Source organism: Microtus oregoni, unplaced genomic scaffold (genome assembly GCF_018167655.1).
Source record: "Microtus oregoni isolate MIOR12 unplaced genomic scaffold, Mior012 000043F_ref0000047, whole genome shotgun sequence".
Lineage (NCBI taxonomy): Eukaryota > Metazoa > Chordata > Mammalia > Rodentia > Cricetidae > Microtus > Microtus oregoni.
Genome location: NW_024543210.1, coordinates 14,641,234 through 14,653,816, shown reverse-complemented (window position 1 = coordinate 14,653,816; position 12,583 = coordinate 14,641,234). Strand labels below are relative to the sequence as shown.

The 12,583-nt window shown below is 38.3% G+C and overlaps 1 protein-coding gene across 1 annotated transcript in view; it reads right to left on the bottom strand.

Annotated features, from left to right (window-relative positions):
• Positions 1-12,583, bottom strand: part of LOC121434359 (galactocerebrosidase) — a 49,395-nt gene that overhangs the window by 14,802 nt on the left and 22,010 nt on the right. Inside the window, exons 8-10 of the mRNA XM_041633252.1 lie at positions 8,071-8,226; positions 5,568-5,692; positions 3,383-3,510 (exon numbers count right to left, since the gene is read on the bottom strand). Coding sequence (XP_041489186.1) covers positions 3,383-3,510; positions 5,568-5,692; positions 8,071-8,226 — 409 coding nt within the window. The remainder of the gene's footprint in view (positions 1-3,382; positions 3,511-5,567; positions 5,693-8,070; positions 8,227-12,583) is intronic.

Sequence of the window (12,583 nt, the reverse complement as noted above, 5' to 3'; positions counted from 1 at the left end):
TAAATACACTAACAGATGCCACCAAAAAAGTAGCAATGACAAAAAGGGAAAATCAATTTTACAACAAAAGAAAAAATAAAAACAGTGAGAAAGCCGGGCGTTGGTGGCGCACGCCTTTAATCCCAGCACTTGGGAGGCAGAGGCAGGCGGATCTTTGTGAGTTCGAGACCAGCCTGGTCTACAAGAGCTAGTTCCAGGACAGGCTCCAAAACCACAGAGAAACCCTGTCTCGAAAAAAAAAAAAAAAAAAAACAGTGAGAAAATTTAATGCCAGAAGTCAATACATTAAAATATCTGAAGTAACACCAAGAAAATCTCAAAATCATAGAAAACAAAAACTAACAAAAAAAGAGAATTGTAGACAATTCTACAAGGTTGAGATTTTACTTGTCATAATTCACAGCAGAGAAATGAACACAAACAACCAAACAGATCTAAGAAAGAGCCGTGTGGAATTCCACAGGCAACAGGGCATCTAGTCTGCGCCAGTCAGTGTTCAGGATGGCCCACGGGCAAGGCAACAGCTGCAACTCCTCTCAGGAACACCGGGAAGTACGTTCTCCAATCAGAATGGGATGAGATGAAGCATCAACAATGAAAGTTGCAAATTTCACAGAAACACAAATATAAAGATACCTTGGTACTGAGCAATAAAGTCGAGAAACAAATCACAAGGACAATAAAAAAAACATACTTTGTGATTAAAAATGTTAAAACGAAACAGAAAAGGGATGAAGTACACTAAAGCACCGCCTACAGAAGAAGTGAAGCCGATTCATGTTTATATATTTGAGGTTCAAAGGAATAACCTTGACTTCTATTTCAAGAAGCTGAACAGTTTTCAGAAGAACAAAGCAAATCCATAGGGGGGAAATAAAGACAATACTGGTGTGAAATACTGCAACACAGAAAACAAATAAAAATAATATTATTCCCTCGGAAAGATAAATAAACCTTTAGAAGACCAACCAAGAAGAAAGAGACGTGACTTGAGTGACTAAGGTTGGGACCAAAAGAGGAACATTAGGAACATTCCTACCAGCTGTATCTGAGTAGAAAAGGAACTGAACATAGGCCTCTGTGTTAAACAACACAGATCTGAAGGACAAAAAAGACAGAAAAACAGAAAATCCCAACGCTTCTGAAAACATACCATCTGAACAGACCTACAATGAGTGAAAAGATCCTTAAACTCATGAAGAAAAATCCTGGGGCCAGATGCTATCATATATGAATTCTGTCAAACATTTGAAGAGCACCAGACCTTAAGAAATTCTCTAGAAACATTCCCAAATCACTCCATGGTGTTAGTAACTATTCTCCTACCAGACCCAACAAGGCATCACGAGGAGAGGAAATCCTAGGGGATCTAGGAAGTTGAATCCAATACAGAATACAGAGGATACTGAATGACGTCAGGATGATAATCTCGGGCACGCATGGGTGGTTCCACACACAGAAGTCACTCAGGATAATCTAGCCCATGATCAGAGTGCATAACGGGCAAAAGCAGCACAAGCATGCATGCGGGGAAACCAGAACTCTGACTAAAAGGATTCAACGCGCTGCCTACAAAAGGCAAGAAAAGCACACTCTACAGTGATATTTCTTTCTAGATCAGCGGCAGGGCAGGACAACTGGGCAAGCAAAGGAAACACAAAGTTTCTAGAATGATAATGGGAGGACTAAAAGAATCTTACTTACTTAGTGTGCTCATTTAAACAAAATCCTCTAGTAATCCACAGAAAGAACTGGTTGTGAGGACAAGATCAATACATAAGAATCAATTGCATTTCTACACTTGAGAAATGAACACTCTGAAAATAAAATTGAGACAACCTATTTATAGTAGGATCTGGAAGAATAAAACACCCAGCAATATTAATAAGAAACAAATCAATAAAAATTTAAAATTTTAATAGATAAGTTTACTAAATTAATAAAAAGAAATATGAATTCCACAATGAAAAAGACAACATATCATAGAGAAATTAAGTAAGGCATAAGCACAGAAAGACCCCCACATGTGTGGAGTGGCAGGGTAGAATGCAAATGCTTCTCCATATTCATATACAGAGTAAGTAAAATATCATTCGTAGGCTGTCTGCTTGCAATAACTAATGAGCTAGTCCTAAAACTCATGCTGAAATTCAAAGTACCCAAAATAACCAACCTTGAAATTGATCAAAGCTAAACTCGCCCATCAAACCCTCACTCAGAAGTATAGGGATTAAGATGCAATGGTAACCAATACAGCACAAGTATGGAAAAAAAAAACAAATTTTGTTAAAAATTGCTTTTCAGCATGTATGCAAAATAATTCAAGTGGAAAAATAGACTGTTCAAGACATGGTGGAAGACTAACTAGGCGTGTGTGCACACGCATACATACCACACACACACACACACACACACACACACAGAGGAAGAAGCTGAACAAATGCTAAGCACCTCAAGAAATAACAGGATCAGAAACCTAAATGTAAGACTTAAAATAATGGCAATCTTACCAAAAAATACACAAGTTTAGAACATTTTTACTTCAGAGAATGCCATTAGAAAGAGAGAGACAGGTTGGGCCTAGCGACGACAGCATTTGGGATATTGACACAGCAGGCTTATGACTCTGAGATTAGCCTGGTCTACCCTGCGTATGCTATAAGGATGGGAGCAAATACACAGAAGCCACATGTGTCTTCTGAGGGGTATTAGATAGATTATATGAAGAACTCTTACAATTCAAGATGAAAAATAAAAATCCTCTTAACTTAAATGGACAGTGTAGATTTTAATAGACATTTCTCTAGTGAGGACATACAGCTAGCCAGAGAGCATATGAATATACAGCCAGGACCATCAGTCATGAGGAAAAGGTAAATCAAATTACAATGACACCACCTCATAGCCTATAGAATCGTCATACAAAGATAAGGACAATAATTACTAGAGAGGACGTGGTGATACTGGAAGCCTTAGGAACTGCTGGTAGCAAGGAGAAATGGCACAGGCAAGTGGCAATCTTTGCCCCATTAAAGTTACTATTTAACTTGGCAGGCCAGGCCCGCTCCTAGCTACACCCCCAAAGGGATTGACGCACATGGTCCCAGGAAACCTTCCATAGGAGTGTTAAGAAGCCATGGTGAGGATAAAGGCTAGCTATCCCAATATATCTTTAAGGATAAAGAAGTCTTAGAAACAACATGAGGAGCAAGGTACCCATCAGACCCTTTCCCCCACCTTTCTCCAAGGGAAGCAGTCATAAGACTCTTAGAGAAGTGCCCTCTATGCCCAGGAGAACATAATGCCCTTCTCGTCTCTGAAGGCCAAGTTTCTGGTGAAGTAATAGGCGCCCACTAGTTGTGGACCAACAACAAAACATTACCATGGTTTCAATGATGATGGTGAGGTTCCCCAAGCCATCAGTCAGAGCTACATAGCTTCCTCCCTTCTCTAGATGGCCAACTGTCTTCAGGTAATACCAGCCTGGTTGAGTAAACTGAGTTGTATGAGCTACAGAGAAAGAGAAGAAGACGTGAATGAGACAACTATAAAAGAAAACAGTCTAGCGGCTAGAAAGAACTGACTGATTCTAACCAGCTACGTTCTATTATAAGAAATTATCTCCTGACTTCATGCTTCCATTTTTTAAATACTTCAGCAGAAAAGTGTAAAGGCAGGAGGGCTTTCTGGAGGACCGATGAGATTAAATCAACCTGGAAATTCAAGAACAGTGGTTGTGCATTCCCATTCTCAAAGTACACAACTAAGTTACTCTTGCCAAGCCGTGGTCATCAGTACTTGTTCCACTCTAACAGAGCAGGGAAGAATTAAAAGAATTTTTTAAAAGGAACTTTTAAAAAGTTAATAAATGTATCTCAGAACTATTTTATAATTTGGTCTTAAACAGATTTGTTCCTAAGTACTGTCACCTCTGAATCTGGTCCTGAAAATAAACTAAGTAGTATTCCATGTTCCTACCAATGCCCCAAAGTCAGAAATTTAGAAGAGGGTTACTTCACCTAATTAAGTGAAACAATGCCAACAACTAAGAGGCTATCCAACCAACACATAGAAGTCTTGCTTAATTTTTCCACTATTTTGAAGAGCTACTTAAGGAATTTAAACTAATGCCATGATTATAATCAGAGAATAACACACAAAAAAAAGAAAATTTTCAAAATGTGGTGTTAAATTAAAGCAAGTTGAATTAGAATTATCTTTCTTTGGAAGAAATTGGGTTTTTAAAGACTATGGTATAATTTTGACACACAATAAATATAAATGTTAAATATTTTACTAAAATTAGAATTTTTCACTATTGTTATTTATCTTATTTATGATGTTATTAGCTATTAATATGGTTATGTTCCTTTGAATGTGACTGATACTGAAGAAGACCTGGATTTCACTGGAAGTACGTAGATCTGACAGCCCTGTCTTTGAGCCATGAAAACTATGTCATGTCTAGAAGATATTTTAATTGATTTCCTCCCAGTTGTGAGAAACTAATCTTGTCTCCATTTATAATTAATCTCAAGTTGCTTTGCCTTGATGACTTTTCCTCTAAGCTCGTTCTAGCATTTACCTGGTTTCTTCCTTTCATGTGAGAAACATAAAATCTTCAGTGTATGACCATTTTTTAATCTATATGAGAGTCATAATTTTATCTTTTCTAAAACTCATTGCTATAGAATGATCCTTTGCTATATTGTAAATATTTGTCACTTGAATTGGTTTAATAAAAAGCTGACTGGCAGAAAGTATGGGTAGGACAACCAAACTAAGGATGCTGGAATGAAGAAGGATGGAGCCAGAGGAGATGCCAACAGAGGAGGCAGGGAATATTAAAAAAAATGAGATAACAAGCCATGAACCACATAGCAGAGGGTAGATTTAAAAAAAAAATGTGGATTAACTTAAAATGTAAGAGATAGCTAGTAAAAAGCCTGAGCTATCGGCCGAGCATTTGTAATTAATAATAAGACTATCTTGTGGTTATTTGGGAAGAAGTGGCTGCTGGGATGAGAAAACTCTACCTACAGTTGTATATCTTCAAACACTGAGTAGATTTAGGGACCACTGTAAAGTCATATTATTTTACATAACATGTTTATTTCTTTTGATTAATGATTATAATTTTATTAGTATCAAAATTAATATATTATATTCACTCACATTAGTGCAATCAATAAAATGGAACTGATATAAAGAATAACCCCAAAACTCCTAGACATGCTGAGCTTAGCTGGATATTTCTAACTATATTCATTCCATCAGTTATAATGATGATTTGGGATCATAAAGTTACATGATTACCTCTGTCTCCATCACTGGGCATCCCCTTTCCCTATGGTGCTATCTGTCCCCTCTTTATTCTCCCTTTATAAGGGCCTGATCTTAGAATAGCCAAGTATAAAATACAGAAAACAGTCAGGTTACCCAAAATAGTATTATGAAACACTGGCATAACTCCCTTAAAAGAGTCAAACACTTGAAGCATGGACAGTTTGATAACCTCCTTCGGTGCTTTCTGTGGAGAGAGAGAGATGGAATCTAGACATTCATACCTGATATCCAAATAGGAGCTTCTACCACATAATGCCCACTCCATGGCTCTTGGGCTGTCATCAATCCACTTCGCCCATAAGGCAATTCCTCATAGTAACTAGCCACCAAATTCCAAGCAATTGTGCTAAAACATTAAGTTGAAAAAGAAGAAACACCAAAGTACTATGTAATATAAATATTTAAACAACTGGAGTAAAAATCTCAGAATGATATGTAAGTGAACATAAACTTTTAAGTACCCCAAACAAAATATATGTCTCAGTTCACTCTCATCTTTAAAAATTCAGCGCAGTGCACAGCCAAGCATTTTAACAGTGAATCAGAGAATTAAAAGTAACACACACATGTATATATTCTTGAAAACACACATATGTATTCATGTAAAACACATGCATACACATTTACATTCACACATTTATATGCAAGAATTCAGGCTAACCTGACATGTCAAAATGCAAAATCAGTACAAGTAAGAGCTTATCTATAACTGCTCTTCATGGACAGCCTTCCTAGGCCCCCACCTTCATAATGTGATTGCCACCAACTTGACTTGGAGCTGCTGCAGTTTGAAAACAAGGACTCCTAGACTGGGTTCAAATCAGGACTCCACAGCCTCACCTCTGCTGACCGCTGTTCCCTCCCCTGTGGACTGAAGATGATGATTACACCTGAATCACCAGGTGGCTGGGAGGATTAACTGTATTGACACAACCCCAGCCTCTATCCTTCCTCCTTCCGCTAAAGTGCTAAAGTACCAACTCAGATAGCCTGCTGGCCTATTTGGGGCCCTTTCTTTCAGGTGAGAGACACTAACACTTTACAGCACATACCAGCTCCAGCAGTACAGTCCTACAGCTCTCAGAAAATTCAAGCACAAAACATTATAGGTTCCTTACAGCTGATATATTAACAGCACCCACCTAAGAATTCCACTTCCCTGACCAAGTGCTCTCCCAAGACACAAAGCTATTCTGGCATGCTTAGAAAATCTAAACCTTCTCATTACCTCAATATAAAGCAAAAATAATAATGCTAATAAAACACACACACACTATCAGTGGAGAACATCATAAGAGTTCTCATGATCTGGGTCACACATGGCTGGCATCCTCTATTTTGTTCTAAGTGTTTCCCAACCTTGGGCATCAACAGAACTGCCCTAAGTACTGACCAGATGTACAAGGACCTTAGAAGTGAGCAGCTGCTTAGGAACTGCACGATGTCTTAAGACAGGGCATAGTTAGGAAATACTTGTTTATGTGACAGAGTATATGGATGTATGATAAGTATCTGGAAGTGGTGGTGTATGCCCATAACTTCAGCACTCAGGAGATTGAGCGAGAGTATAGAGAGTTCAAGGCCAGCCTAAGCAACATAGGAAGGCCCTGTCTCAAAAACAAAACAAAAAGCACGAGATGTAAAAATATACTTAACACGAGAAAAACGTCACAATACCCTATTAAGTAAGAAGCGGCTTGCTCAACAGACCATATACCAAGGTGTCAATATATTAATTAAAAGTCTATAAAAATAAGGGGATGTTTTAAGGACCATTATTTCAAGATGGCAACATTAAAGGCAGCTTTGTCTCACTTGTTACTCATCTTCATTTTCTCAGTGTCTGCAAAGAAGATGCATCACCCTAATACCGAACAAGCAACCACAAAAGTATGCATATTGGCTTGCTTTTATTAGACTTACAATTATCTTATAAGGCTAACTGGCATCTAATTACTCCTTAGCTGTCATCAAATCATTTAGGAAATGTTCCTTTAAGGATAAAAGCGATTGTGTTGTCTTTACAAACTTGGTTTTGTATAGAATTAGATAAAGTTAAGAGATCCCATAAGGACTCAGCCACTCAAAATGAATGTGGGTACCAACAAAAGGCTACTACCTTGGTTTCTTGTTTGTTTGTTTGTTTGTTTGTTTTAAAGGTAGCTATGAAAAGAAGATGAGTCAATAATTTCACATTAAAAGAGACAGGGACCAAAACTGCTAAATGGAATGCACAGACCTGTGCTATATCTTCTTTAAAATAAATAAAAGTTACAAATGACATTTTAAAAATATGAATAAAGACTAAGAATTAGAAATATTTCATATGCTCATATTTATGAAAATAATACAATAATGTGAGAAAATATCCGAATGCTCTGGAGATACACACTAAAATATGAAGGTATGAAATGACACAAAGTAATTGAAAATATATGCAAATTATCAAAGATCATTGCTCTGCCTGAGTAGACTGTACCTCAATGAAAACATTACTTAATATAGACTCTTCTCAAACATAAATCATCAAATTCATGCAGAAAAGAAGGCATAAATTAGACAAATATTAGGCATATGTAGATTAAGTCAATAAAGCATATGTTAAAAACCACTGAATCTAGAGCATGAAATTACAGCGGCCCATTATACTTTTCTACTTATTGTATTTTGTAAAATACATTATAATAATAAATACAATATAATAAAAGACTACAAATAACTTACGAGGTCATATTGCCATTGATATAGTTCTGATTCAATATGCGACCCCAACAGCCTGCACCAACATCATTGTTGAAGGTGCTAAAATCTTCCGACGACCAAAGCTTCTTCCCTGTCATCCTTGCGTTCCACACTGTCCGGGTCCCAGGATAATGAGCTCTAGAAGAGAAAACCAAGGGTAGCAGTGGGGAGCGGTCAGAGGTACCACTTCCATACAGGAGATGAGTGAGCTGGAATACACGTCTTTGCCAAAGTCTGCTATTTTAATACGGTCAAGCAGCTTCCAGAAGAAAGATGGAGGATGGGAAGGAGGCAACCGCTTCCCACTCTCCCATTGTGGGCACTCTCCAAATGACAACAGGTAGACAGAAAGGCAGAACCTTCAGCCATGCACAGAATGAAATGACAATATTCACAAAACCTTAAACAGATGGAAGTAAGTTGACTGACGAAGGTTAAAGTGGCCACAATCTGGACCACTACAAGTGAAGAACAAAGAAAGATTTGCCCTTTCCAGGGGAAGCTGGGGAGCTTTGGACAGGAGGAAAACACCCAGGAAAAGGTCAAGCAAGGTGAGTCTTTTTTTTTTTCTTGGTTTTTTGAGACAGGGCCTCTGTGTAGCTTTGGAGCCTGTCCTGGAACTAGCTCTTGTAGACCAGGCTGGCCTCGAACTCACAGAGATATACCTGCCTCTGCCTTCCGAGTGCTGGGATTAAAGGTGTGTGCCACCACTGCCCAACTTGAGGTGTCCAACCAAAGAAGAAGCAACCTCTCCCATATTCCTGTCCTTTGGAGAGAGAAATCTTGGCACTTACTCCAAGGTAAAGCTCTGAAACAAAGCCACAAAAGCTGCACCAATAATAGTGCATCACTAATTCTTGTGTGAAAAGAATGAACTACGCTGAGAAAATTAAGTTACTGTCTCAGAGCGGTAGTTATCTTCAGCCATGGGGATTTCAGTCCTGAAGGGGCCTAGGCAGCGATAGTGGGACACTTTGTCAACTGTCCCTGCTGAAACAGGAAAGGTTTAACAGCTGAACTTAGTAAGCAGAATCCACAAATGCCGCTACACAGCCTACAAGACAGAGGACAGATTCCAACGACAAAGAAATGCCTAGGTAAGACATCAAAAGTGCAGCAACTGAGAATCTGTCCCAGAAGACCAGGCCCTTTCATTCTAGCATGGGAACAGACTCGGTCTGGTAAAGTATAAATATACACCAATTGTTGCAAGGATAAAATACTGTTCTCATGACAACTGTAGACACTACCGATTAAATGAATCAATATGACTAAGATATTAAATGTAAATTAGAAACTAGATTGATAGGTGATACAGTAAAAAGAGCATATTTGCTAAACTTCAGAGTAAGAGTACAAACTTCCCAGGCTGATTATTCACAAACAAGCAGGATAAATACAAAGCAGAATAATGGAGATTTAATATGCAACAATTCTAATCCTCGTACTTTCTTGGGTAGTACACCACCAAAAGAATGACTTTAAAGACCTTTTAATCAATATCATCTTAGGCCAGGTCATTTTAGCAGAAAGCCCTGCTTGGGAATCATTTGGATCAGTAAAGGTGAGTTGAGGCATAGCATGAATGGCAGGAAGAACTGACTGGCATATAACAGGGCACCAACAGAGACGCTGGAGAGAAGTGAAGTTCCAATAGGACCATGTTGAGCGGCTCAGCACAGCTGAGTCAAGCTGCAGGTCAACCTGGCGAACATCCAAGAGCATCTCAGCTCCCTCTGGGTCTAAGAAATTATGTACTTACCTTATTAGGCCAAACTTAAAAAATCAAACTGCTAATCTTCAAACTACTAATGACTGCAAACCTATAATTCTAACATATTCTTACATCTCATTTCTATATCCCCTCACTTTATACTGTGATCACTGTGTTCGGTTTTGGCACTTCAGTAAATACAAATTGTCAATATATTAAAAATTAGGATATTTCTAATTGGCAATCTGGAACATGTATGTCTGCTATACTTGTTGTTTTCTGTGACCAGGTCCCACTGGCATGAGCCACCATACCCGGCTTGTCTGATGCAGACAATGAACATATACTTATATCTGTGTTTTTTAAAGGAGGAAAATCCTAGGACATTTGCTACACTATCATTGATCTTTAGAGGATCATAATAGGAGTAAATTTAACTCTGTCTTTATAATGGTACACATCTTCCAAACTATTTCTACATTTTACAATTTTATAATCTATCTGAACTATATTTCTCTTAAGGTTTTTTGGAGCTGTATAGATCTGAATATTTCTCTTATCTTAAATATACCTCATATATTTATCTTTGAGCTTTGTTTATATCTTTTAAATTATTTAATTTAATTTGGCATACCAAATCATCATTTAACATGTAATCAACACAAAAATTGTAAAAGATGTTTTTTGATTTTGATTAATTTTCAAAACCTAGTCTAGGATGTGCTATACCCCTCTGTATGCTTTGAATATGTTTTATTACAATTGGTTAGTAAAGAAGATGTTTTGGCCTATGGCAGGATAGAATATAGCTAGGTGGGAAATCCAAGCAGAGATAGAGGAAGAAGGTGGAGTCAGGGGAGATGAGAGCAGCTGCCAGGGAAGCAAGATATGAGTTAACAAGCCACAAGCCTCACGGCAAAATATAGACTAGAAATGGGTTGATTTAAGTTGTAAGAGCTAGTTAATAGCCCTGAACTAATAGGCTAAACAATTTGTAATTAATAAAAGTTTCTGTGTGATTCCCTGGGACTGGGTGGCTGGGAAATGAAAGCACAGCCTCCAATGACAAGTCTGCCTCCCACTTCTGACACGCCTAAAGTAGATCAGTCACATTCCCGGTGATCCACAGACACCCGTGACTGACTGGTGGCTAGTATATCAGACAAGGCAAGCCTAAGGCCTTAGCGAGTTCAACAACAAGTAACAAACAACCCCTTCAGGAATGGCAGACTAAATCAGGGGCCATGTTTACAGCGAGGGAAAGTACCCAGAAACCTTAGGAGAACAGGCCCAGCAGAACCGTCCTGGAAGGAATGAATATCTCAGAAGACCAAAACCTAGAAACAATACAAATAACCATGAGGAAGGATTTAACACCACAAAATTGCTCAGTCGAGTAAGCGTTCTAGGCCATTCTGACCTAGGGAAGGCTTTCTAGAGCATAAACTATTGTCATGAAATCATATTAGGTAGGTACGATGACGCAAGCCTGCAATCACATCTCTTAGACAGAAGTCACAAGGATGATTTAACATCAGCCCTGGCCAGAGAAAACAATAGAAAAAAAAAACACATTAAATATCTTTCCTTCTTACCTGGAATCTGTAATGAGCAACCGATAATAACATCCTACGTGGTCAACAATGCAATTATACAAATAGCTTGTTGAAACCTTGAGACCGGCCTGCTTCTGCCTTCTGAATACTAGGATTAAAGGTGTGCATAATTTTATAAGTTATTAAAAAATATAGAAGTGATCTGAAAGGTTAGCAGTTCAAAGTTCATACAAAGTTCAGAGAAGCATTGAAGAGAAATATACTTCCCTGGTTTTTCTAAAGACATGCATGTCTAACTGATGTACAAATACTAAAGACAGAACTACTTTTTCCATGATTTTTTTTTTTGCTGGTAAAGCTTTTAAGTTAAAAAGATGAGAACTGCTTTATTTATTTTCCTTCCTGATCAATTTCTAAGTGTTCAACTGAGGGGAAAGCTATGCTCCTCTATGAAATGGCATGGCAATGAAATTTTCTGTTCTTTGCTGTTAGAGGTCAGGATAATAGCTACAATTTGAGGCAAATGCACAGAAAGGTTTCCAACCTGCCTGGGTCCTTTACAGTTTCCTGGGTGATAGGCCCATATGTATGAACACTCTGCGGTAATTCATTAGCTCACCTAGCATGGAAAATAACAATCCCAGATGCAGTTTGATCCTCATCACCTCTGCTTGAAAAAACAAACAATAACAAAACCAAAAGAAAATAGGGAAGAGCACAGGAACATAGAGCAGTTCCTCAATTTCAGCACAACCAAAATCGTGGGCTGGTTATAAACATGGGAGAGCTGAGCTGTGTACCCTGGAATTTCTGCAAACACTTCCGGCATCTACCCATTAGATGCTAACAACAGGTCTTTATCTAAGATATTTACAAACACTCCCAGACGTTGCCAAATGTTTCCTTGGAGATAAAATGATCCCCATCTGAAACAACCAGTAGCAAGCTATGAATCAGAATGGCTGAGACCTGCAGAAACAAAAGCAAGTCTTGCGAAGTAGGAAGACATCTCCTTAAGCAAGAACCAAGAAGACAAACACCACAGCAGCAGAGTTTGCCTTGCCAGAATCACAGGACACATCATCAAATAACAGAAAATATCTGCACATGTAAAACACAAACATCAGTTACACCAAAAATTGTAAATGTGGGCTGGAGAGATGGTTCAGTGGTCAATAGAGCTTGCTGCAAATCCAGTTCCCAAACGCCCATAACAGACAACTTA